This window comes from Megascapheus bottae, chromosome 2 (genome assembly GCF_031878675.1).
Source record: "Megascapheus bottae isolate mThoBot1 chromosome 2, mThoBot2.hap1, whole genome shotgun sequence".
In the NCBI taxonomy this organism is placed as follows: Eukaryota; Metazoa; Chordata; class Mammalia; order Rodentia; family Geomyidae; genus Megascapheus; species Megascapheus bottae.
In genome coordinates, this window is record NC_143510.1 from 93,889,451 (window position 1) to 93,917,039 (window position 27,589).

Genomic DNA, 27,589 nt, shown 5'->3' on the forward strand with positions numbered 1-27,589 from the left:
GCCACTGCCCTACCCCTTGACCCCTTGAACCACAGCACCACATCTGGTTTTCTAGTGGTTAATTGGAGAGAAGAGTCTCATGGACTTTAGTGTCCAGGCTGGCTTTGAACCATGATCCTCAGATCTCAGCCTTCTGAGTAGCTAGGATGACAGCCGTGAGCCACTACACCTGGCAAGTCTTGTATTTTCTATCCATGGACTTGGGAAGTAGAAAAGCCCCAGCCATGTGACTTCAGCAGACAGAGCATCTGTACTGGACTCTCTTGCAGCTATACATTTTATTAGATAATGATTCCAAACCAAAGCAAGCAATCTATTAGTCCATTCCTCTTTCTCTTCCCACAGGTGTTTATCAATTTGGCCGATTCCCTCTCTCTGCACCTTCACCCACACGTACCCCACCCCGCCCATCACAATCTGTTCATCCTGCACTCGTGTACATGCAATTCTCCACTGACTGTGTGCTCACACTCTAGCCACACATTGTGTCCACCCATTCGTTTACTCATCATTGGCCACCTGGCCACGCACCATCCAGCTCCTCATTCTATGTGAGCCTCCTTCATCCAGTCTCTCCCGGACAACTGACTCCTGGCCTCCTGCGTGAGGCATGCCTTCAGGGGACCTGGGGTGGTACTCACCTTGCTGTCGGCACTGATGAGGAGGGGCTGGACTTTGATGCTGTCGCTGACCACGGGCACGGCGGTGCTGGGGGTGATGGCGGCGGCATTGCTGGGGGAGGTGGAGATGATAGCGTAGGCCACGCCAGCGCCGCTCAGGGGTGAGGTGATGGTGGTGGGCTCGGCGAGGGCCTGGGGCTGGCTGCCAGGCGTTGGCACATGGCTGACGGTGTTGTTGGCAGTGGGGAGGGCTGGGCTGGGGTTCTTGATGCTCACCACAGTAGCCTTCTGGAATGTCGGGGGCTGCTTGGGTGGCCGGTCCCTGCCTGGAGTGATGGGGAGGCTGTCTGGAATCAGAGTCTTTGGCCTAACCTGGAAGGAAGGGACAGTGCCTGGTCAGGCGGGCAAGGGAGGCCCAGTGTAGACAGCCAGGGCACTGGAAGGGGTGCCAGGCATGCCTGGGTCTCCCCAGAAAGAGTTCAGAGCTCTTGATGCAGTGCCACTGTTTCCCTTTCCTCAGGTATGCGCCGACTGCCACAGGTTCTGGGGGAGCTAGGCAGGCACATCCAGCTCCACTGAGGGGAAGCAGAGAGGGAAGGAGAGGAGGAGAGGAGAGGGAAGAGGAGTGGTGGGGAGAGGGAAGGAGGGAGGTGGGAAGGAGAGGGAAGATGAGACGGGAGGGGGAGATGGGGAGAGGGAAGAGGAAGATGGGGTTGAGGAGGGATGCCAGCACAGATGGATCGAGTCAGGCATCTTCCCACCAAGCCCACAGCCCTCTGTGTCAGAGGCACTGGACAAGACCAAGGGGCTCCCGCATCTTGCCACTTCTGCTCCTCCTTCCAGGAGGGGCGGCAGTTGTATTCCCCTCAAAACCATGGAGCTGGGATGTGTCTGGGCCAATCAATCTTGGCTCCTCCAGAACCTGTGTGGCCTTGAGGACATTACTGAAATTCACGGGCCAGGTCCTTCTTCTGTCCACTGGGCTGAGGGGATCTAGGTGAGAAGAGCCCGCTGTCACCTGCTCTTCCCATTGCTACAGACACACAGCAGCGCCTGGCGGGGCCTGTGTAAACAGCAAGTGCTCAATGAAGATGGACCAGTGAGGATAAAGGCGCTGCCCACTCATTCCAGGGTGTCTGCTGTGTGCCAGGCAGTCTAGTCTGTCTAGTCATGCACCAAGGCTGTTGCTGAAGCCAGTGCCATTATCAACCCCTCTCAGGAGACACTGGCTCTGGAGGTAGTGATGAGGTGATCTGTCCAGGGTGTGGGTCCAGCAGGGGCCAGGCGGAGACTGCAGGGCAGCCAGCAGGGTCCCTGTGCTACCCTCTGAAAGGGAGCACAGGGCCTAGACTTCCTGGAACTCTTTTGAGTGTGAGCCATCATCATCTAGCACAGACACAACTGCTCAAGGATCAACGCTTAGGACATTTTCTGTTCTGTACAAGTCTAGCCAGCTGTTCCATTCAGAACAAAACCCAGTTGTTGGAGACATTGCTTTCAGCCTCCTGAGGAAGTAAGATGATAAGATGGCCCCTGGCAGCTCGCTAATGAGTCAGTGCTTGCTGACCAGGAAGTTTCTCTGCATTTGTTGATTTGTTTCTTCCATGCTTGTGGATAGAGTGCATCGCGAGATTTCTTCCAGGTTTGTTTGCTGCTTTGCAGATGACCTTTACTGGGATTGGCTGCTTAAGGATATAAATAGTGTGGGGTTTCCAGGGAGCGGGGGGGGGGGGAGAAAGGAAAAAAGACGGAGAAGGGAGAAGAGAGAAGGAGAAAGGCAGAGAGAGAAGAAAGGAGAGAGAAATAAAAGACCTCTGCTTGCAGCGATTTCAGTCTGTGATCATTCCCAGTCCGCCTCCGAAGTGACGTGTCATTGTGGCAGGCAGGGACAAGTGGTGGCCTGTACGGGGACGCTTTTTCGGCATGGTGGGTAAGTACTGAGGAACCTCTCGGAGGGCGAGGCAATAGTTATTCCCAGTCCACCTCCGAAGCGCAGGTCACTTCGGCACGGTGGGGAAACTGAGGAACCTCAAGGAAGTCTCTGGCCAGAATGGAAAGGGCGAGGCAATAAGGGGTTCGGTAAAGAACCGGGGTTAATGGGTTCAGTAAAGAACCGAGAACAGTGGGTTCAGGAGATTCCAAGAACCAGATGTTGTAGCCAAAGAAAAGGTTTGTGCAGTTGTTAAATGTGAATAATGGACTCAGAAGTCTCCAAGGACCAGATGGTTAGAGTCATAAGAAATTTACTTAAAGCTAACGGTATTGTATTGTCGTAAAAGAAGCCACGGTGAAGGCTCCTGTGGATACGATAGCAAAAGTAAGTCCCTGGGTTTTGAATGAAGGACTTCTTAATGTACCACAGTGGGATTTACATAAGTTAGATTTGGAAAAAGCGTCAAGACAGGGAGACCTCCCGTGAGGAACATTTCCTATGTGGCAACTTATACGGAGTGCTTGCTTTCGTCCAAACAAAGAGTTAAGCAACAGGTGGAAAGAAGCGCAGAGACTCTGGGAGAGATACATGAGAGAGAATCGAGGAAACAGGAAGAGGAGGAATTAAGTGGTAGCGGTTTAGAAAGCCTGTGCTCGGGGCCAAATTGCAAGAGGGGGCCATGGCCAGTAGTTCAGCTGTCTGTGCCTCAGTGGGAGGAGCCAACAGCTAGCCTCCTCCGACTTGTCCCCAAGTTAGCTAAAAGAATAGAAGTGTTAGAAATGGGGATGAGTGGGGCTTTCCAGTGTTTGAGGATCGAAATCGAGCAAGATTTCATCAACCAATAAATAGATTTTAAATCCGTTCCAAACAGCTTATTAGCACACCCTAATTTAAATTTACTTTTATAACTTTTTGGCTTGATGTCGGATATGTTAAAGAGTCATGGACTTCATATAGCTGAGGAAAAGGTACAATTAGGATCTCCCGTTCTGTATTTGGGATATCAAATTATGGATGTATGTATTAAGCCACAAAAAATTCGAATTGCTAAAGAAAGATAAATTGATTACTTTAAATGATTTTCAACATCTCTTAGGGGATGCCAAAAGTTATAAAAACAGACAATGGTCCAGCGTATACATCTGCTTCCTTTGTTCAATTTTGTGCAACTTTAAATATTGTTCATAAAACAGGTATTCCTTATAATCCTCAAGGACAAGGGATAGCAGAGCGTGCACATCAGACATTAAAATTATTGCTTTTAACCTTTAGTTCTGTGGAAAGATAGTCTCTCTGGAAACTGGAAAGGACCAGACCCTGTTCTCATGTCGGGGTGAGGAAGTGTTTGTGTTTTTCCACAGGATGCTGAGAGTCCCATTTGGGTGCCGGAGAGACTGATATGGCAGACGGTGGAGGCTCCTCAGAAGCATGTCGGTCAAGATGAAGGCTCTTCTACTTAGGCTCTTCTACTTGGCACGAGTATGGTTCCCGGAATGAATCCACATGCCAACGATACACGACCCTATCAACGTCGCTGAGGACCACGCTGCTGGGAACCTGAACAATCTTGGCCACCCTCCTGGACTAGATGTCAAGGATCCTCAAGAGCTAATTTTGTAGCTCAGTCATCTTTTTATCAAAATCCAATTGAGGACTGGAATTGTTATGCTTAATCGAGTTGATTTATTGCAAGAACAATTGAATATTCTGGAGCAGGTGATGAGCCCCTCTTGTGTAGCTGCTTATTCCGGATTTTGAACTTGGACATAACGTGGAATGCTCAGGATGATAACTTGACGGCCTCTCTACGTGCACAAATAATCAGACACATGTTGATATTCCAACCTTGGGTGACATCTTTATTTGAGACTGTCTTGGGATTTGGTCAAAGGTGGGCAGGATTGATTGGCTTGGGTTTGTTTTTATGTGTTATAATTGTAGCATGTCTATATTGCTTGTGTAAAATAATGCAAAGTCAACGTAGACAGCGAATTCTGATATAATAGGTGTTTGCTGCCAAGGAAACAGATGCCCCCCCCTCAGGTCTGGCTTGCTAAATGGATGGCTGGTAGTCAGAGACGGGTAAGTCCCAGTTGTTGGCCTATCAACCAAAGACAGGAGCCAAGTAAAGAGTACTTGGTGATCCCATGACGGGTAAGAAGACTAACGAGCTTGGAGACACCTAAGACAGGCACAGACCATCTGATATGACGGTAGCCCCACATATCCTAGGTCTTCTCCTTTTTTTCTTTTCTAAAGTAAAAAGGGGGGAGATACTGGAGACATTGCTTTCAGCCTCCTGAGGAAGTAAGATGAGAAGATGGCCCCTGGCAGCTCGCTAATGAGTCAGTACCTGCTGACCAGGAAGTTTCTCTGCATTTGTTGATTTGTTTCTTCGGTGCCTGTGGATAGAGTGGATCGCTAGATTTCTTCCAGGTTTGTTTGCTGCTTTGCAGATGACCTTTACTGGGATTGGCTGCTTAAGGATATAAATTGTGTGGGGTTTCTGGGGAAGGCGGGAGAAGGGAGAAAGATGGAGAAGGGGGAAGAGAGAAGGAGAAAGGAGAGAGGCAGAGAAGAAAGGAGAGAGAAATAAAAGACCTCTGCTTGCAGCGATTTGAGTCTGTGATCATTCCCAGTCCGCCTCCGAAGTGACGTGTCGTTGCGGCGGGCAGCGACACCCCGGCATAAGACACTACGTTGATTTTACAATTGCTCCACCTCACAACTCAGATTCCTCACAGTGAAAAGCCATACTCAGCTCCTGGGCAGAGAGGGCGAGGGGTGGTGCTGCCACGGAGAGACCCAAAGGGCCAGGGTCAAGGGCAGGGCCAAGGCAGAAGGGCATGGTCATGGATCAGAGGCTGGGTCGGGGCCCAGGGTGAGGGCCTGAGGCCTCACCCCACCCACCCCGCTTACCTGAGGTAGCACTGCTGCTCCTTGCCCAGCCAACCTCTGCAAGGAACTGACCTGAGGACCTGTGACAGGCACTGCCGTGATGGCTCCCAAAGCCTGAAAGGCAGAGAGAACATGCTGAGAGGGGCAGACAGCTGAGACAAGACACAGCCAGGACAGCATGGGGGCCCGCACAGCCTGGGTGCTTCCTTCTCTGACCATCTTCCCACTTACAGGTAAGTACTGACGAGCTCTAGAAGGGGCTTCACTGTGCCATGTCTGTCCCTCCCTCCCCCCACTCCTCCCCTTCTGATTTCCATCAGTGTCACTGTCCCACTTCCACACATGTGCATGAAGGACTTTGGCCACATTCCCCCCCCTGCCCTTCTCTTCGGAGCGTGCACCCCAGCCAGGGCCCCGCCACTTGTTTTATGTGGGGTATGTTAATTGCTCAGGGCGTCTCACCATGGTGGTTCACACATGTGTACAAGGTGCTATAGTCACCCCGCTCCCTCTCCCAGCTCTTAGTGAGTTTCATGTTCAGCCGTCTTTGCTTAGATGTACTGCACTTCAGTACTGTTCAAGAGCTAACATGCTTCTCCCTCTCCACTCTCAAGAAAAATAATCTATTTTCAGGCAAGAAATAACTTGGAAACTAGAAAAAGAAAAAGAAACAATGACCCCTGCTCACCACCAGCTTCCTTTTTGAAGACTGGGACAGCTAGACACATGGGCTTTGCCAGTGTCCTATCCTCTATAAATGACACCTCAGTGACTACCATCTTCCAGAGGGCGGGCACCGTGGCGTGTCCTCCCCTTCTCCCTCCCTCCTGAACTTGGGTGCTAGCTTACACCATCCTGCAGTATTCCCTGGGGCAGCTTGAAGACAGGTATGAGGGGTCAAAAGCTAGGGATATTATTGAGGGTTTCAATGTACACCCTCACTGGGCCCCTGGAGTCCCAGGCCTCATGCGGGGCTCTTGGTATAGGGACCCCAGCAGGAGGATGAGCCTTGGGGTGGGAGCTAAGAGTTCACGCCCTGCCCAGGACTCCAGGCTTACTCAGTAGAGAAGATGGGCCTTGGAGGCCTCCAGCATAAAGTTTCCATTTGCAACCACAGCTATCCATAGCCATGGAGGATGGGCTCTGCAAGGCCCAGAGGTGGCCCACAGCCTATGTGATGTGGGGGTCGGGGGGAGCGTGTCCTTTCCCTAGACCAGGCAAGCCATTGGCAACTAACAACCCGCAAGAGTCTCTCTTAGACTCAGATGCAAAAATTCCTAACAGAATTGGAGCAAATCACTTCCCATGAGAAGTACAACGTCTTGTGAGCAAGCTGGGTCTGTCCCAGGATGATAACAGCCTTGCTCTGAGCTGTAAGGACACCCTGGAGAAGAAAACCACACATCCGCCTTACTGGAAACCAAGATATTAGAACTAATGAGTGCATGTAGCAAAGCTGCGAAGATATAACAACAATATACAAAAAGGAAGTGTCCCCCTCTGTTAGTCACTGTTTTAAAATCCTACTTGCAGTAGCAATGACAAGTAAAACTAGTAAGAAATATTTAAGGGTAAATCTGACAATAGACAAGGCTTATAGACTCAACACTTCCAGATGTGGTTGAGGGAAAATTTCAAAGACATAAGAAAGAGATCTCCTCTATATCTGTGGTCAGAAGGTCCAATACTAAGATATCAATTCTCCCTCAAATCTTATAGATTCAATACAGACCTAATCAAAGTCTCAGTAGGCTTTGTTTTAAGAAATTGACAAGATGATTTTAAAATTACAAGGGAACGAATAGCCAAACAACCTCTGAAACCAACAGACATAACTAAACATCATCATTAGGAAAATACACTTAAATTCCACAATGAAACCACAGTAAAATGCTTTTGACACACCATAACTTACTATGATACTATGGCCAATGGTCTCTTGGCTATGGTGCCCTGAGCCTGTTGTGAGGTAGGGTGTTTGGAGAACAAGCAGAAAAGCAAGCCTGGAAGGGTCAAGGTCCCAGGATCCCCTCCCAGAGCACAATCTCTTGGACCTCACTTCCTCCCTCAAGGCCACACCCCCAATGACTTCACAGCCTCCCACCCGGCCCAACCTTCTAAGGGTTCTACCACCTCCTACCACTGCCACGAGCTGAGGGTGAACACTTCAGCACACCCAAGCCATAGCCCCAAATACATGCGGTACACTGAGTATAAATTATACCTTAAGGAAGCTGCCAGATCAATGAATTCCCTTTTACTTCCCTTAGCCACGATCTTTCCACCTCGAAACACATTTCATCCACCCACAAACAACATGCACAGTCTCAGGCCCAGACCACAGAGAAGACGATGGCTTAGGATGGAAGCTTGCAGCCTCTTTGCCATCTCCCCTTTGCGCTGAAACTCTAAAAGGTCCAGGCCCTTCCAGCTGCCTGCTGTCCCTCTGTGGAGTCCAGTTGCCCACACTGAAGTGGAATTCATTTGGCCACTTGGCTGGGAGCCAGTGCGGTGTGTGATTCACCCAGTGTCACACCAGGCTGGTCAGCTCAGGGACCACGCCCAATGTGCTGAGCTACTCATGTTCCTCGCTCGTGGCTCAGCTCAGTGGCCACTTTCCAAAGCATGCCACGTAAGAGAGGTGGGTCAATCTTAGCGAGCTCCAGTCCACCGTGTGCCCCACTTCTACAAAGCCATGCCTGTGGAAGGCTCTGAGCTCTCCCTCGCCTGCCCATCATCTGATGTAACGCAACGGTTTTTCCTCAGCCAGGGACTCCACCCTTGGAAGTGGGAGGCAGATGGGCAGCCTGGGACCCACAGGTGACTCCTGTCCTTCAGCAGGTCCGGTGGTATCAAGACCCATGGGGTGTGGATGCATCACACCAGTGGTTTCTGGGAGAGCTGTGTGGGACCCCCAGTGTGGGTCTGAGGACAGGGGCTCGCACATGCAATGGAACCAGAGAATAGGCAGGCACTTTGTTGCTAGGACCTCCCTCTGGCTGAGATGCCCAAACAAGATGTGCTCAGCCCACAGGAGGGAAGGCCTGTCTTCCAGAAGAAGCGTGCGTGTTCCCGGTCTGCATGCAGCTCTGCGTGGCCAGTGGCTCTGTGCAGGTGGCTCCTGCTCCGGGTGTGTGGAGGGTCACCGTGTGTACCTTTCTGGTGGGACTGTGTGCAGACATATGTTCCTGGGCGGCAGGTCTGCCCATGCTGGAGTTGGTCGACGCAGTAGAGAGTCGTCTCCAAGGCTGTTTCAGAAGCGCCAGGTCATGGACAGCTGCACTTTAGTCAAGATAAATGAGCTGTCCATGACAACGTTGATGGCTCTAAGCATTTTAATAGCACAAAAAGAGCCATAAAAATCAAAGATAACTTCCAATTTTTCCTGCGTTAGTGGAGCCCCACAGCCTGGAAACACCGCAGGGGCCTGCGATGTGCCAGGACAGGTAGGGGGTGGCGGGTGGCGGGAGAGCCTGCGGCCTTCTGGGGCAGAAGTCACATGCGGCCTCAGGAAATTCTTCATCCTCTTCATAGGCTGGGGGTGGGGGACTTGCACCAAGAGCTGTGGCTCGGATTCCAACCACTTGTCACTTCTCCTTTGTCACATCTGTCACAGAGGGCTCCTGCTGCTTGGTGCACAGAAGCTGGGGTGCTTGGTGCAGGGTCTGGAACAGGGCAGGGCCTGGCATGGACTGAGGGGACAGTGGGGTAGCATGCATGCCTGACAAAAGAGTCACTGGACGGTATGGACAGCTCAGCCTTGACTCTGGGGCTCGGTAAGTGTTCCCCAAGGACTACAAAGAAGCAGCTGGTCCCTAAGGTGGCACTTTTGAGAGGTGCTGGAGTCCACGAGGAGCTGGGGCCTGAGAGGCCTGTGGGAGAGGCCTCTTCCACTTTGGCTTTTTCTCCTGGCCAAGCAGTGAGGGGGTGGCTTGGCATGCTCTGCCAATATGCCACCCCGCACCCACCACAGGCCCACAGTGTCTCGGGCCAGGACCAAGAGCGCCGTCTTAGCCTAGGCCAGAACCTCGGCTGTGACGAGCTAACCCAACCGGGGTCCTCCTTCCAGAACCCACTTGTTCATCATCTCCTCACCTTCCCTGTCCTCCACCAGAGGATGACAGACACACTTGAGCAGACAAGCAAGAGGAAGAAGAAAGGCCACAGGCAGCGCTCAGGCAGCCTGCGGGGGGGCGGGGGGGGATCACCTGGCCTCTCTCTGTGTCCAGTCTGTAGCCTGTCCTCCCCCTGAGCTCAGAGGCCTGGCTGAACTGCCTGGGGGGGGGTGGGTGTCCCTGACTGCCTGTCACATGGCTGTGGACAAGCCCCTGCTGCCGCAGGACACACAGGCCCAGGGGTCTCTCAGCCCACACCTGCCCAGGCCACAGCACCAGGCCGCACTAGCCCAGCCCCACGCGCTCACCTGACTCTGCCCTCTGCTGTGCCCCCTGGTGCCTGCTGGTAACCTCACCCTCCTGAGCCTGTGACTGTCTTCCACAGCCACAGAGCTGTACAGTGGCTGGCCAGCTCCATCCCATCCTGGACTACAGGGACCAACACGGCTCTCTACCCCTCTGCAGGACGGTGGGCTCCTGGGGTATGGGGTGACATTTCCCCGTGTTACAGGGACATCCACCACAGTCTCCTGAAGCTTCTGTGGTTTCCTGAGCTAGATGAGGAAGAAGAGAACTCATGGTTGCGTCCTGATGCATACAATGAGCCATAAATGGAGACAGGGCTGGCAGAGGATAAAGAGAACTCATAGTCCCGTCCTGGATGCACAGTGCACCAATCCACGAATGGACTCGGAGCCAGAAGAGGATAAAGAGAACTCATGGTCCCGTCCTGGATGCACAGTGCAACAATCCACGAATGGAGACGGGGCTGGCAGAGGATAAAGAGAACTCATAGTCCCGTCCTGGATGCACAGTGCAACAATCCACGAATGGAGACGGAGCCAGAAGAGGATGACAAGGAGTCATGTCGCAGGGCCCAGTGCTGAGGGATGGGCAGGGAGGGAAAGCAGGGCCAGTAAGGCAGTGTCCCTGGTGCACCAGAGGCTTGGCTGAGCTGAGACTGGGCAGGCTGAGTGAGGCCAGCCACTGGCCCATCCCTCGGAGCTCAGACTTCATCATGGAGGCAGCGGGCCACCACACAGGGAGACACACACTTCTGTCCCTCGGGCTATCTGACCCTGGGCTGTGCCATGCAATTTTTACCACTGTGTCTAAGGGAAGGAGAAGAGGCTTGGCAGGGCCAGGCGACGTTAGCACTGCGGTGTAAGGGCAGATAGTCTCCCATCCTGGCTCCCTGCAGAAAGAGGAAAGGGCCCAACCCTGATGTCCCAGGATTCCAGCACGTTCCTCACCAGGTGCGGCTCCCAGGAGGGCAGGGGGGCCCTGTGTGGTTCTGCTTCTTCAGTCTGTCCCTATCTGAGCAGGCCAGGCTGGGGCTGGCACCCCCGTGAGGCACCCCTCTCGGTTCTGTGTGGGGAAACCCCCCACCCTCCACGTGGCCCAGGCATGCAGTCAAGAGTACCGCCCCGTCGCTGCTTCTGGGTTGTGATTTCCCTGAATCTTTACAGACGGCTGTGATGTGAGGCAAAGATAACAAGTCTGCCCCCGCATCGGTAACGCCAATAAATAGTAATACAACACAAGCACTGCTTTTACTGCCATGTGAAACCAGCTTGTTATTCACAGATGACACTGCCGCCACCACGAGGCCCGGGCTGGCCCTGGACTCCCGCTCCCCCACGCCAGAAGAAGGATGTCGGGGAGAACTCTACCAGCCTGCCTGGAAGTTTCTACCCCAGATAGCTCAGTCACCCTAATCTCAACCCCAGAGCTAGGGTCACCAGGAGAGTTTGAACATGCAGCTCCCGTGAGTGACACTCCTAGTGCCATCTTGTGGCAAGCCCCATAGGGCCATGCGTGGCTCGGTGATGTACGGCCAATGGACAAAGCCTAGGAGTGATGACCAAGAGGGAGGGAAGGAGGGAAGAGGGAGGGGAAGGAGGAAGGGAGAGGGAGGGGGAGGGAGGAGACGCCTCATCTTCTGTAATGCTTTACCCTCTCACCAGCGGTCAGAAGCATGGGCAGATGCCATGCTTACTCATGTGGGTGGAGAGCAGGTGCCGTCCATCACAGCACCCTCCACACAGTTTATGGTTTAAAAAAGCAGGTGCAAAGGGAGGCAGGGAGGCTGCTCCAGACAGCAGGGAGCGCGAGGCTTCCTGGAGGAGGTGGTTGTGAGTGGGACAAAAGGTTCCACGTGGGCAGTGAGGACACCAGGCAGGCAGTGGAGGAGAGGAGCAGGGAGGGCGACCCGGGCTCTGCATGCTGTAGCTCTCAAAGGCCAGAGGTGGGGAGGACAGGGCTGTGTGGAGGCTGGTCCCCAGGGGCCTGAATGCCATGCCAGTCCACCGCTCCAACACAGGGTGACGGAGCCAACATGGGAACGGAGGAGGGTTCTGAACACTTCCATGCTCAGGTAGCAGTCTACAAAGGTCCCAGGCCCTGCAGCAGAGACAACCCCACGAACAGTCCTCAGCTCCCCCAGAGACACGTCATATGTCATCTCCAGAAGAGCACTAGCCTGGGGGTCAGACCTGGCTGCTCTCCATCAACCTCCCCCCCACTCTAATAATTTTAGGGTTGATTTTGGGTTTTTTACCAGCCCTGGGCCTTGAGCTCAGAGCCTGGACACTGTCCTTGAGCTTTCTCAAAGCTAGAGCTCTACCACTAGAGCCACAGCACCACTTCCAGCTTTTTTCTATGTATGTGGTACCGAGGAATCGAACCTGGGTCTTTGTGCATGCTAGGCAAGCACTAGGTCACGCTCCTAGCCCCCTGCCATAAATCTTGAGGGAGCACAATGGAGGGCTTTAGGGACTGTCCAGCGCCCAGGGGAACGGGCCTGAAACAAGCAAACTGCTCTGCCCAGACAGAAGGAGGTGGCCGGGGACAAGGATGGCCCCTAGGGCAGGGCTGGGGACTGGAACCCCCATCAGGAGAACACTGGGGCTGGCTCCCCCTCCTCTCTCCATCCCTTGGGAGGACACAGAGAAGTCCGTGAGTGAGCTGAGATGGGGGTGTGCGCCCTGCCTGGAGGAGAGGGCTGCCACTCGGGGCCTGGACAAGAGGTCAAGGGCACCAATGGCGGGTGCATGTCCTTCTCCATGAGCCCCTTCCAGCAGCCTCCACGGAGCCTCCACAGGGTCTGTGCTTGGCCAGAGGCCCCCGAGGCCCCACCTGAGCACTGGGGTCTGGGGATTCCCACAGTGAGGTGTACGTCCTCACAACCAACCACAGAAGGGCAAAACACAGCCAACAGCAGTGCCTGGCTGCCTCCCCAGGGACATCCAGTCCCCAGTAATATAAACAGCCATTCCGAAAATCAAATTTCCCTTCCGACTGGCTGATGTGCCCTGCGCTGGCTCTGCCTCATCATCTCAGCACCTCTGCTGTCCCGAATCTAATTTAGGGAACTTGAGTCTCTTCTATGGCCACGGGAAGCCCAGTGACAGCCAACTACATGCAAGCCCCTGTCCCAGAGCCTCAGGGAGCCCTCCTCCACTGGGCTTGTAACCTTGTGGGAGGGAGCAGAGCCTCCCTGAGGGGCTGTGGTGAGAAGAGCTGCTGGAACATTCTACGCCTTCACAGCATTCGTCAAGGCCCATCAGCCGCTCACCGGGCTCTCTGCCTTGCACCCCTTTGTGGTGGCCTCCCCTTTGGAGAGAAGGGCAGGCAGGGAGCAAGAAAGATCTCCAGGCCACCTCCAAGTGTTTCAGCCGTCCCTGGGACTGACAGGTGCCAGGGCCAGGACACAGCACCTGTTGGACTCAAGAGGCCTTTCCTAGGGCCTTTGAAATCTCAAGGCCAAGCCCACTGTGATGTAAGTACTCCACGCAATGCTAAGACAAAAAGGGCCATGGCCATTGGTCCAGATGTTTCCCCAGCCAGGACACGTCACCCAAGACAGCTGGGGCCAAGTCCAGCTCCACCAGCCACAGGGCCATGGGCTTCCCAGAGCGCAAGTCCCTCCACTTGACCTCGCTCTGCCCCTTCCAGAACACAGGTTTGCTTGAACAGTTAGAAGAAGTGAGGCATCGAAGCCAGGCGCCAGAGGTTCACACCTGTAATCCTAGCCACTCAGAAGGCTGAGATCTGAGAATCGCGGTTCAGAGCCAACCAGGGCAGGAAAGTCCACGAGACTCTCATCTCCAGCTAAGCACCAAAGAAAAGCTTGAAGTAGAGCTGTGGCTCAAGTGGTAGCACTGGCCTTGAGGTGCTGAGTTCAAGACCCAGAAGCAGAACATGCACGCACACACACACACACACACACACACACACACACACACACACACACACACACGCGCACGCGCACGCGCGCACACACACACACATGCACACACACACACACACACACACACACACACATGCGCACTCGTGCGTGAAGCAACACACTTGCCCCAGGAGGCCCTGAGGAAAATGGCAATTGCCTCAGGTGGCAGGTAACTTCCTGAGCCTGTTTCTTCTTCAACACCTGGAAGTGGTGGTCATGCAGTAGACCATGAAGACACAGAGAAAGCAAACTGCTTTCAGAGCAAGGAGCTGGTGGTCTTGTTCTGACCTGGCAGCTGTGCTGTGGCCCCTTTCCCTCTGGGAACAAGGATGTCACTGTCCCACTGAAGCTGTGAAGTAAGGCCAAAGCCATCCCCATTCCAAATGTCACTCCTAGAGGTTGGAGGCATGGCTCAGGTGGTAGAGCACCAGCCAATGAACTGGTATCACATACCAGGTTCGAGCCCTGGTCTCAAAAAAAACAAAAACAAAACCCACAAATGTCACTCCTGGCCTGCAACCCTCACATCTCACAGTACCTCTGGTCCCATCCCTTTCCTGAGCACAGTCCTGGCTGTTCCATGCCACCTGGGTGGCGCTGTCACCAGGGACCACCTCCAAGCAGAGGGTCTGAACTGAGCTCTGCCCCAGTGTGAGACACATGACGTGTCACAGACAGCATGAAAGAAGTAAAAGACCTCATTAATATTTTAAAACCTTAATTACATGTTGAAATAACATTTTGGACGTGCTGGATTACACAAGGTAATTACCCAAATCAGTTTCACCTGCTTCTTCCTACTTGTGTTTTTTCAGGCAGCGCAAGGCGGTTCTGAGGTGTGTGTGTGGGGGCGCTCTGTGTCTTATCTGGGGTGTAACCAACTGGATGTCTGCAACTGTCAAAACTCATCAAGGGGCGCAACTATGATCTGTGAATTTCAATAAGGGGAAAAAAAGGCAGCAGGAGCTACAGCCACAGCTGTCACGGAAAAAGGTGGCTGGGGCAGCATGGATGCCAGGGGTGGTGTGAATACGGCTGGCTATGCCAAACGCAGGCCCCGGTCGGGAATGAGCAGGCCGTGATTTCCGAGCAGCACTGAACCATTTTGGATAAGGACCACTCTCAAATGAGCACACCTTGGGTCTGGGAGTAGGGACGCGAGTGCAGGGCTGCAGAAGCAGGACTGTGCCCAGACCAGGCACACGGGGCAGCTGCAAGGTGTGGAAGCAAAGTGCCACACACAGCTCCCATGGGGCTGGAGGCAGGCCCCCCTCACACACAGGGCCACATCTTGACGGATAGGTAGCGAGAAATAGGATGGGCCCCTCCTGGGAACCACTTCATATGGTTAAATGACCTTGCTGAGCCCGAGGCCTCGTCCATCACCCCTGGTCTGGGACGCCCACAGCATCACCCTGCTACCTCGGGACCTCTGAATGTAGATAGAGTAGGTGCCCTCACCAATCACCCAGGACCCATCAAAAGAAAGGTAAAGTCACACGGCCCCATCACATGCCACACCCAAAGCTGAGGCAGCACTAGATACATGTCCCCTGAGGCCACGGGGACACTCACAGAAGCCTGTGGTGCTGCAGGAGTCCCGGAGCGCCTGGCCTCGGCAGCAGCGACAGCAGTGAAGCCAGGCGCAAGTGGAAGTGAAGCGAGGGCCCGGACGCATGGGCATACAGAGCAGACTGGAAAGCAGATGCCCTGCCTACAAGGGTGGCTGCACTTCTTTTGTCCACTCTAGTCTGCAGCATCTGCACCAGGCTCTGCTCTCCAAACCAGTGACAGCAGCTCCACCTTTGTGTCCATGGCTGTCACCCATGTCCTCGAAGGTCTGGGGCACAGCCCCTCAGATCTCAGTTTCCCGAGTCATTAGAATTATAGGCATGACGACAGGATGTCTTTACAAAGAGAAGAGGAATACATGTGGATCTGTGACAGCAGGATTCACAGTGTGCCCTGGACACTCCCTGGGGAAAGGCTGCGCTGGGCCTGCAGGGGCCCCTCCTGGACAGAGCACTGACAGGTGAGAATAGGTGCCTGCAGGAGGGAAAGGAGCTGGAGGCCAGGAACCCCAGTTCTAGCCCTGGCCTCAGCCTCTCTCAAAAGGCCCAGAGTGCCCACTGGTACCAAAAGAAGGTCCCCACAGGACTGGGGGATGCCAGGACTGTGGCTGGGCAGAGAAGTTCTCCTGGGATTGGTGCCACGCCCTGGGCGGGGCCCCGGCCAGCCAGGTATGACTATCTGGGCCACTTCATTTTAAGCCGAAGCTCAATCTGGAGCCTGAAAGCGATCATGTTACCTCACAACAATTCCATCCTTGGAAGATCCTGTGAGTGTCTCTCCCTCCCCTCCATCCCTTCTGATGCCAGTCCCTGTCAGAGGGAGGGGATCTGGGCCCTCTGACACTTGCCCTCACTCACTGTCAATTGGCACGGTGGGTAAGGAACCACTCTTGCCAGTGTAGGTGGGCACCCAACTCCTCACAGGCTCCCCAGGACATGAAGGCCTCACAGGAAGGGTGGTTCTCCTGCTCCTGGGGCTGGGACATCAGAGCCTTCAGACTCCACTTACCCGGGTAGCCCCAAGAGCCAGCCTCAGCTCCTGAGTCACACTCGCACCTCCCATCGACTCAGCTCCTGCAGGATTCCTGGCCCCCATGACTGCAGAAGTCAGAACCTGTGTGCAAGACTTCACACACATCTACAGGCAAGTCTTGCTAACTCAGACGGGCAGGAGCTGAGAACAAGGCAAGGCCAGGATGAGCACTCTGCGACTGAGCTACAACAGGTGGAGAGACGGCCACCAGGAGGCTGGGCCCTGCGCCTGTTTAACAGATGCATGTGTGAGTCACTGCCCCGGCGAGGCAGTACAGGGACAAGAGTCATGGCCCTGTCCCCACTGCCGTCCCCGGCCACTAGCCGAGGTGAAGGTCCCCGACGAGGAGCAGCAGGTGTGTGCACTTGTGCACAAGGCCCCATCAGGCCACCGGGAATCGACAGCCAGGACTACACAGTACGTCATCTCAGTCCCATCGCGGGCGGCCCCAGCAAGATGGCACCAAATTAAATCTAACAGCCAATGAGATCGTCAATACTTAATTTACTCAGGGCAGGTGGCGATGTAGCTCTCGTGATGGTGTGGTGTCCAGCACGGGACTCTGAAATGGCCAGGTAAACTTGGTGCTATGGACTCCACCTGCTGCAGTCGGAAACAGCCAGGTGTGAAGCAGGCGCCATGCAGCTGCCCATGGATGAGCAAGCTGGCAGTGAGGTGCAGGAGGCAGGCCCTAGGGGAGGGTGGTGGGGCAGAGCAGGGGTGCGGCCCCCGAGGGTGGCTGTCCACCTCACAGGGGCCACCCCACGCTTGTGCGGATGGAGGAAGATGCTGGTCCTAGGAGAGGCCTCACAGCAGAAGACGTTAACGAGAGATAACGGCTCAGCTTTGAAATTCAAATTCCTCTGCCTTCCTCATCAACTTCTGTGATCCACACAGCTCCTCTGGACCGTGTGGCTTTGATGTCCTTAATGAAAATATGAAGGGTGATTAAGGAGAGCTCTCTGCTTTCCTCTGGGAAATGTGTAACGAGTTGGGATCTCCAGTGAGGATATTCATCATCCTGTGTGAGGGGTGGGGTGGGAGGGAAGGAGGGAGGGGGAGGGAGGACTGCCTGAAGCCTCATCCTGGCAGAGAACAGAGAAATCTGGTGGGACATGACTCAGCATGGGGCAGCTCAGGGGGGTGCAAGAGCCAGGCACAGCCCCAGACACTCAAAAGCGCTGCCAGTCAGCCAGCCAATCAACAAACATCGGTGAAATGCCTCCCCAGGTCCCAGGTCCTGTCCTGGTAGAGTTGACCTCCCAGGGCAAACACAATTCCAGCCCTGCTCTTGTCCCCAGCTGTGTGCATGGTGGCTCTGTCTGTCTGTCTGCCCAACAGACAGGAACTGTGTCCTTGCTGCCAGGTGACTGGGGGCCCAGCATGGGTCTGACATCCTGTAGGGTGAGGCAGCGGATGGAGTGCAGGCAGGATACACCTCTCCACCCCACTGGCTGTCCCCAGTTAGAAAACTGCTCAGGTGGTGGTCCTGGTAACAACCCCCCCCCACACACACACACAGACCAACGACCCAGCCGGGCACTAGAGTCAAGAGTGCACATCACGACAAACTCTCCATCCCGAGAATTCCCTTCCATCCCTGGGGGCTGCACCTGAGGTCCTTGGATACCAACTGAGAGCAGGGGACTGCCAGTCCCCATCTTGTCCTTATCTGGTCCTACCCTCACCCCTAAAGAGGCAAAGGTATCCATCCAAGTCCACTCTCATACCAACTTCTAAACCCACTGTCCACACTCTGCACCCCAAAACAATGAGGTTAGAGCAATTTGAAAACCGCTGACATCTAGATCCATCCAAGAACTGAGGTCACAGAGCAAATCCCCACAGCCTGCTGTCAGGGGAGGCTGAGGAGGGAAGATGAAGAGGACTGAGAGGAAGGACGCCATGAGAGTCGCTACAGGACACTGTGTAAGCAGCAGAAATTGTGACTGTCATTCTTCTCCTGCAGCAGGAAGGGCTGCCCGGGATGGCGGCACCCAGAGCTGTCCGTGGTGCTGGGCCCCTGGATTCTCCACACCCCACGGGCTCTACTTCCACTGGGCCAGGAGAGGGCACTAGTCCATTCTCCATTTCTAGAAGGAAATTTGTGTCTGCTAGACACAAATAATAGCACATTCTCTATGTTCCCTGAGGGGAAGAAAGGCAAAATTACAATTCATGTTCACAACTTACACAGCTGGCTTCCCTCACTCTGGACCTGTGCGGCCTTGTCTCTGAAACTTACAGAACTCTTGGGCTCTGAGCATGGGTCCTGGGCATGGAGCCCCATGCTGGGCACAGAAGCCCATGCTGGCAGGCTCCCAAGTCACATTCAAAGAGAAGGAAAGGGGCTGGGAGCACAGCCTAGTGGTAGGGTGCTCACCTGGCATGCACAAAGACCTGGTTTCGATTCCTCGGTACCACATACACAGAAAAAGCCAGAAGTGGTGCTGTGGCTTCAAGAGACAGAGTGCTAGCCAAGGACAGTGCCCAATCCCTGAGTTCCAGCCCCAGGACCAGCCAGAGAGAGAGCAGGGAGGGGGAAAGGGTATTCTCACGACAGGCAACCACTGCCAGGTTGTATCTAACATTCTCGACTTTTCTTTGTGGTTTACTGTGTATGTATCTAAAAAGGACTCTGTTCTGTTTTGCATGACTTTGCACGTTACATAACAGAATCCTGAATAATTCTCTTGCAACTTCTTTTCTGAACTCAACTTCCCCCAAGGTTCACTGTCGCCATGTCCCAGAATAAGGGCCTTCCCTGCCACGGCCACAGATACCCCGTGACTGTGCATCTCCCGTCCGGCCATCTTGGACAGCTGGCCCCTCTGTTTATGTGGGCTTCTCCTTCTCGGAATGCCCAGGCCTGCATCCTGAGGACAGGACCCCTCAGGGTGGACGCTTGAGTGGGGCTCTGGCCATGGGGCACGCACGTCTCCAAGGCTGCATAAGATGACTTCATGTCCACTCAGTTCCACCACTAGCACTCCGTGGGCTGGCCAGCCTGGCACTGCCACCACTCTACATGGTGTGCTCAGAAGAGGACAAGACAGAGTCCCCTGTGGCTTTCATCCATGGACACTGGAGGCTGGGTACATCTTGTCACATGCCTTCTCCCCATGTCCTGGCTCTGTTGGAAGCCTCAAGGCCACCAGGTTTCAGTCCAAAGAACAAAGGTATTGTCCCCTAGGGGCATGGAGGGCCAGTGCATGTAGACTCTGCATCTGGAAATCCCAGGGGAGACAGACCCAAGGCTACCCCATGCAGAAAATGCTGGCCAGAGGCAACTTCTGGGCCAGCAGCCCCACCCACAAGCAATAATCTCTGAAACGACACACAAGCTCAGTATCCCCACCTCCAGCACCAGGCCTTGAGCAGCTCCAGATGGACATCCCTGCTCAGAGAACGACAGGGTCCATTCTGTCCCCATTCGCAGCTGTGAGTTCTGGAATACCTTGCCAACCCCTCCCCGGGATGTGCCTGTTTCTGTGCCTGGGTTTCTGTATCAGTCAGGGAGGAACGGAATGTATAAATAACCACAAAGGAGGTTAAGGGTTGCATGTGGATTTCTGGAAGCCCAACAATGCCATCTGCTCTCAGGGAAGCCAGAGAGCCCTGGAGAGCTCAGCCCGAGATACTGGGAGCCTCAGAACCAGGGCACCAGTGCGGAATACCAGCCCAAGGCTGGAGCCCTGGAAACTCGCTGGAGACTGGCTGGTGAGGGTCCATACTGAAAGGCGGGAGAAGTTGGAGTCTCACATCCCTGGTGATGCCACACTGCTCAGAAAGGGTGGAGGCTGTGGGCCTGGCTGGCTTCCTCCTTCTTCCTCCTTTAGCTCCACCTGGGCCCCAGCCTACTGGATAATTCAGTTGGTACTCACACTGGTCTTTCATTTGCTGTCCCATCCGCCTATCTCTGGACACACCTAAACAGGCACACCCAGAAGAGTGCTTTACCAAACCAGCTTTTCCCCACAGTCAAGCTGACAATCAAGATGAACCACAAAAGTGGCTGAAGTATCTCCTAGCACTTCCTTTTTTTTCTAGTTGGGATGAAACTAAAAAGCAGTGGCATTTAATGTACCTCCTCTACCTACTTCATAAACGTCTCCCTTCCTCAGGGAAGGCGAGTGACTCCCCAGGGCCATCAGAAGGCTGGGGACTGGGGGACAGCAGCAGCCAGAGCATGTCTTCATCTATTTGCAGTTGCTGATGAAACCAAAGTTACATGTTCACATGTGATCACAAGTACTTGCGCCACGCAGGTACGTGACAGCGGCTTTGCAGGTGACTGCGGACCACACCACACCCAACAAATATGGCCAAAGTGACCTAGCTGCTGACCGGGGCCACATCTTGGGAGAGTGGACGAGTGAACTTGAGTGAATGTGATGGTAGTGAAGATCTAGAAGAGGCCGAGGGCACACGGGGTGTGAGTTTGGTCCCTGTCGCTGACAGTGCTAGGCTCTGGCTCCCAAGATGGTAGGTCCCCAGCCACCCAAATGCCACCAAGTCACCACACACGTATCTCTGTGAGTGACCTGACAGCAACTGGACCAGGGCCCCCAGGGAGCTGAGTCCCTTCACAAGGATAACGCGCCCTCTCGGCTCTGCTGGGGACCAGAAAGTCACATCTGCCACCTTGCACTACACCCAGAGTCATCAGCAAGCTAATTACCACTAATTGTAATATCGTTTCTGTCTTGCTGCTCATACATTTAGACTTGCTAATCAAATCAGACCCTTCCACCTGGCCACGCTGCCTTCACACAAACAGTTCTGCAAGACAAGAAGTAAATAACTCCTAAGCGTTTGATGGTCTCTGCAGAAATGAACTCTGCAACCAAAGGTACAGAAGGATCCTGAGAAAGAGCCAGCCTCAAAGGACAGATGCTTCCCCTCTGACTAGGACAAAAATCTGCCCTGGGCCACAATCTGCTAACCACCTCCCCTGCATCTTCTCCACCCCCTCCACCACCATCTCCAGTGGCTCCTGGCTGGGCCAGCAGCTCTGTCTCTGACCGTGTGGCCCATCTGCCTTAGGCTGGCTCTAAGCATGCTGAGGGCGGGCCCTAGGCTTCTGGCCTGTTGGCCCAGAGCCTCTCCCAAGGCCTAGCAGGCAGCAAGGGCACAAGAAAGCTTGGCTCACTGAACTACAGCCTGAAGATTGCACAAACTCTCCTTAGCAGAAGATGAATCGCTGAGAGCCTGGGATCCATATTTGTGAGAGCTGACAGGTCCACAGCAGGCCTGGCCCTGCACCTGGACTCTTCCAGAAAGCGGCCCCATGGCCACACAGGGACCAAGGAAGAAATGGATGACGGCCAGGGCCAGGGCACTCTGTTCAAGGGCACACCCAGTGGTTCTAGGAATTCAGGGATGGAAATCAACTAAGGGCTGGCCCCATGAATGCAACTGAGTACTATTAATGCGTCACTTACTGTAGCGATCTTGCTGAGGACTAACTCACCCGCACACCCAGCCCACTATCCAGTCCAGAGCTGTGCTGTCCAGAGGTGACAGCGTGCCCCCCACCCCTCCACCCCCGGCTCCCTGTGCCTTGACAAACACCAACTCCCAATCACCCTCCCAGCCAGGGGGCCCAGCTTTCACCTACTCCTTCCCAGCTTAAGCCAGACCAAGGCATGTCCTCTCTGGTGATTGTGCCCAAAAGAGGAGCTCTGGCCTCCTGGCTGTCTGCCCCTGCCTCCCCTGTGCCAGCTCTCGGGTCTACTTATCCTATGGCTCAAGTTTGTGAATGAACAAGTGAGACACACCATGATGGCCTTTCTGAGGATGGCCCGGGCGGGAGAGTGAGCGGCAGGCAGAGGCTCACCCCCCCCTCACACAGTCCTGCAAGGCAGGGGTTTCTAGCCCCTTCTCACAGTCAAGGGGCCTGCAATGGAAGAGTCCCTTCTCAGAGTGCCCGGCTGCCAGCTGGTCTGGACAGCGCCGAGCTTACACGCTGCCCCCACTCCTCAGGGCCACCACACCAGACAGCCACCAGACTGCATGCGTGCACACATCTCCATGAAACACGCCCTGGCTCAAGTGAGGCCATCCATCTTAATGAACCTCACACTTCCTATGTTTCTGGCAATAATTATTTGTAACGAGGTTTAGGGGGGAGGAAGCAGAGAGATTAAAGATAATTGTGATTTTTATCTGGAAGTCAATGTTTAATTTTTAAGTGGCTCATTAGGAGCGAGCTGGTATTAAGGCAACAGGTTCTATCGGAAGGGACACCTGGGGGTGACGGAGGATCTGGAAAGGGGACAATGTCCCCTGGGGTTATGGATCAGACCCAACACTAGGAAATGAAACTCCAAAGGGCCAAACAAGCCTAGTTTCTTTTCTCCTCAGTCAACCACAGCCTCAGAGCCCGTAGCCCCGGGGAGGTCAGCCATCCTTGGCCACCAGCTTAGGGGACCTCGCTGACTTGGGGAGAGGCTATGGTGGACACCCTTGCATGCACCAAGGGCCCTGCAGTGGAAGGTGGATGTGGGTGACGAGGCAGAATCATCTGTGGGCTGGAAGCGCCCATGGGAGCCCAGCCCCAAACTCAAGAGCTAAAGACCCTGGTCATTTTTATAGTTTTACATTTTAAAAAAATTAGAAGAAATAGCTTTTGAAGCCTAAGAAAATCCAGTCGACATGGGCAGAACCCGCCACGTACCAATCACATAAAAACGGCACCGAGTCTTGTCCCTGCTCTGCCTCCTGCGGCCTGAAGTCACACAGCCTCTGAGTGACAACAAAACCATGAGCCTTCCTTCACAGCCCGCAGAGATTATTGAGGAAAACTGGGTACAAGAAGATCTTGGCGGGAAGGCACCCCAAGGGCCTGCAGCTAGCTTCCCTTCCACACGTCCACCTTCCCAATCCATCCTAACTTTAATGAGGCCCAAAAGCCATCATTCTCACCCCCACCATCATCACTACACTCGCCACCACCACACTCCTCACACTACCATCACACCACCACCACGTCACCATCCCGGTCTCATCCGTTCATCTCCCCCATCATCACCACCCCCATCGCTCCTCTTGTCACCGTCATGTCACCATCACTATCACCATTATCATAATAATCAGAATCTATCACCACCACCACCACCACTGCCATCTCTTTGATGACAATCACCCCTGCCAGTTTCACACGACATGGAAGATCCAGTGAGGACTGACAAACCTGACATCTACCCCTGTCCACCTTGGCAGGTATCCAGAGAAAGGGCTGACCTCCCACTCAGAGCCAGTATTCTAAAACTCCAGGGCCTCCAGAATCTCATCGGAACATGTGCTACAAAACACAAGCCCTGCGCCCAGAGGGGAGCCTCCACCCTAAAGACAGGGCAGAGAATGGCACCGGGGTACAGAGACAGGGGTCAAGGACAGTGTGTGTCGGGCACCACCTGGACCCAGGTAGTTCAGAGTACGCCTGGCAGTTAGAACTCTATCGTAAAGTGTCACTAGGCATGGTGAAGAGACTACCCGATGCACGATGCTTGTTTGTATCTGTATTCTGCTCCATGCTTCCTCACTCCTAAATTGGGGGGTGGGGGAATGATTGACTGTTATTTTTCATTGAAAGCTTTATTTTTTCAGGAAAACTCACATGCAGAGTACATTCTATTCCTTTTCCTGTCACCTAAACCCTCAGCATTAACTACGAGCATGCCACAGAGCTCTCCCCTGGTAGAAGAGGGTGTGTAACACCCAAAGCACAAACCTAGGGACTTCCCGAGTGGTACACTGACAGCACACACCTGAAACAGATTTGGAAAAGCACAGGCTACCCCCAAGAAACAGAATGGGAATGCATTCTAAAACGCGAGGTGCTCCAAAATCTCATGAAAACATCTTAAAACGATGGTAGTGACAGTTTGTGATCGCCACGTGTGCCCCAGCTCAGCATGCGTCACCAAGATCTAAAGTTACCAAGTGACTAGAACTTCTCAAGCTTTTGTTTCTCCTTTCCACTAGCACGCACACAGCATGCCCACGTGCCCACACACAACATACAGGCACACAGACAGAAAACATAGTGTCCTCAGGGACACAGGTCACTGCAATGACACCAGCGGTTTCTCAGGCACCTCACACTCACCAGGACATGTCTGTTTCAGACGGAGCACCCCTGCCGTCTCGCCTACACTGGCAAAGACACCCAAGTTACTAATTTTCCACAAAGCAACAAACGGCAAAGCTAAGAGGGGTCAGCTCTAGCCCCTTGTGTATTAAGAAGCTGCACTGAGGATTTGGAGGCATGGCTCAAGTGGTAGAGCACCAACCAAGGAGCAAAAGCAAGCATCGGATAGAAAGTTCAAGTCCCAGCCTTGGACAGAAAAACAGAAACAAAAACCACACTAAAGGATTTTTAAAGTTGTCTACCAGTGGTTCACATCTGTAATCCTAGCGATTTAAGAGGCTGAGGACTGCAGTTTAGAGTCAGTCCAGACAGAAAGGACAACAGGACCGTCTCCAAAATAACCAACAAAAGAGCAGGGGTGGAAGAGTGGCTCAAGTGGTGGAGCGCCAGCCATGAGCGAGACAGCTGAGTGCCTCATCCTGAGTTCAAATCCCAGTTCCATCACCATCACCAACATACAGACATGTATACCTATACCCCAATGGGGAGGGGGAGGTGGTGAAAGGTGGCTATCAATCAAGATGCAGTGCACTTATAATCTGATAAGTACAACAACTTAAAAATAAGAATCTCTGCTCTCCCGGCTGCACACAGGGAGTCACACAGCCTCACAGAGACACCAGGCAGGGGAAGGGGTTAATAAACAGTGACTGCCACCACCACCATCGGTGTTAACACCACCATCACACCAACACCACACAGCCGCCACCACCATCACCACCACAACCGTCCCCAGTATCACCATCATGACAACCACCACCACCAGAAACACATCACCATCCCAATCCCTCGTCACCATAACCAAGACCAGCGTTACCATCACAACATCACCACCATCAAAACCACACCAGTGGTGCCATCAGAATCACTACGGCCACCGCCTCCCCGCATGCTGTGGTCCAAGTGAATCCTGAGGTCCCTTTTCAAGTGGGTAGAGCTTGATCAAGATCTTGTGTCTTGGGCTAGCATTGATCTTTGTTCAGACAAAACCAGAGGGCAGTCAGCAAGGGGACAGTCCTCCATCCTGGGCCCGGCCCCCATCACAGCCGGCCTTCATCCTGGGCTCTGAGGCAGGCCCAGGGCTCTGAGCAGGGCAAGTCGGGTCCTGGGACTGCAGGGGACCAGGGCTGGAACCTCTCTCATCAGTCTCCTTTGAGCTCATCAGCCTTTACCTTCAGCTTTTTCGCCAATGCAGTGATGCCTCACATGGCAGCACCTGATCCCCAGGTGCCAATGAGATGACTCTGGGGAACCATTCACTCCTGTGTTTATCATGAGAAAAGCACCCAAGGAGAATGAATCACAGGCACCGGTCACCGCCATGACCTATCCAGATAGGCCTCCAGAGGGCACGCCGGGCCACACTCAGGTGTGAAGGAGACATTCCTCAGAGCACACTGGGAGCCCACGAGCTAGGCCACTCCTTCCAGGGAGCCCCGCTCTCCCAGCCTGTGGTCCCACGGCAGTCACAAGGCGAGCCAGTCAGAACAGCCCAAATTACAGACTAAAATTACAGTCCATTTTCCCACACCTGGGTCCCAGCAGTCCTGGTAGACTGGTCCTTGTCACAGCCATGTCCCTGATGAGAAAATGAAGGCACAAAGCCACCTGAGAGGCTCCTTAGAAGCTTGCCCCTCCCCAGGGAGTCTGTGCTTCTCCCCACAAGCCACTAGTTGGAAGGAACCTACTTGCCACCCAAAGCCACCCCCCCCCCATGTCTCATTTGCTTCTGCACAGCTGTCTGGTCTACCAACCGTAGTCCAGGGCGAAGTCCAGGCTGGTGGCTCTTGGAAACGGCTTCACAGGCGACAAACTCCTCTGGTGAGCCCTGAAGCAGCAGTGAGACCCCTGGTTTCTGGGATGTTCCTGATTCAAGTACTTAAACCAGCTGCCAGGTAGCAGGTTACCAAAATTCATCCCCTGCACCACTCACAACCGAATGGGTCCAGCAACACGTCCACCTCAGCCTTGCGTCGGGAACACAGCCACGAGGGAGCACGCATGGTGGCTGGGCTCTGCCCTTCCTCAGTGCTGACCTGAGCTCCCCCTGGCAGAGGCCCCTCCTCCTGTAATCTCAGTACAGGCCTTCCTTGGAAATAGGGCCTTCAAAGCTGCCCTAGTTGGGTTAAGGACATACTGATTCAGGGTGGTCCCTAAATTCAACGGCGCCTAAGCCATAAGAGGAGGAGAAAAGGCGCAGAGACAGGACAGCAGTGAGACTGGAGCATGCATCCAAAGCCACAGAAACTAGGACCCCCCCCAAACCAAGGGGGAGGGAAGGGCCCCGGAGGGAGGACACCCGGCTTTGCAGGCACACTGCTCCCACACCTGGCCGTGGGAACTGTGACGATGCACGCTGGATGCTTTACACCCCCAGGCTGGACTCCCCAGATATGGTGGCCTCAGGACACAGGGCAAGTGCAAGAGGACAATCTGCTCAGGGAAGGAAGGCTGCTGGCAGAGGTTTGCAGACTCAGGCACAGCCAGCCAGATGATGCAGTGGCTCCAGCCCCAAGCCCCCTTCCCCTCCCAGTGTCCCCCAGTCCACCACCCACAGGAGCCCCTGGGCAACCCATCTCCACAGATAAGTCGCTGAAGTGAGCAGTACCCCCTCCCCCCAATTTGTGTCGGCCATATCCAAGTCACTGTCATCAGAAGAACAGTCCAGATAAAAATATGGGGACCACCTGGAGGAAAAAGCCCAAGGACAGTTCTCAGACCCTGAGTTCAAGCCCCAGGACTGGGAAAATAAAATAATGCAGGAGCCACGAGTGGCAGGGAGAGTGTGAATGGATCTTTAAGGCAAGCTGCAGCCACAACACAGGACCTCAGCAGACGCTGGCCCCAGCGCCCAGGCTCAGGCCTCCGCTGGCAAGGCCCCACACCTAGTCCCATTTACCTTTTCTTTTTTAATTTTATAGTCGGAATAATGTATAGAGGGGTTACAGTTACATTTGTCAGGTAGTAGGCACACTACTTCTCACATATTGACATCCCCCCGTTTCCTCCCCCCACCCCCTCCCAATCATCTTG

General features: G+C 54.1%; 1 protein-coding gene across 1 annotated transcript in view; it reads right to left on the minus strand.

Moving 5' to 3' along the window:
• Phf21b (PHD finger protein 21B) overlaps positions 1 to 27,589 on the minus strand; it is a 53,548-nt gene that overhangs the window by 13,334 nt on the left and 12,625 nt on the right. Inside the window, exons 3-4 of the mRNA XM_090358388.1 lie at positions 5,473 to 5,565; positions 642 to 992 (exon numbers count right to left, since the gene is read on the minus strand). Of these exons, the coding sequence (XP_090214514.1) occupies positions 642 to 992; positions 5,473 to 5,565 (444 nt within the window). The remainder of the gene's footprint in view (positions 1 to 641; positions 993 to 5,472; positions 5,566 to 27,589) is intronic.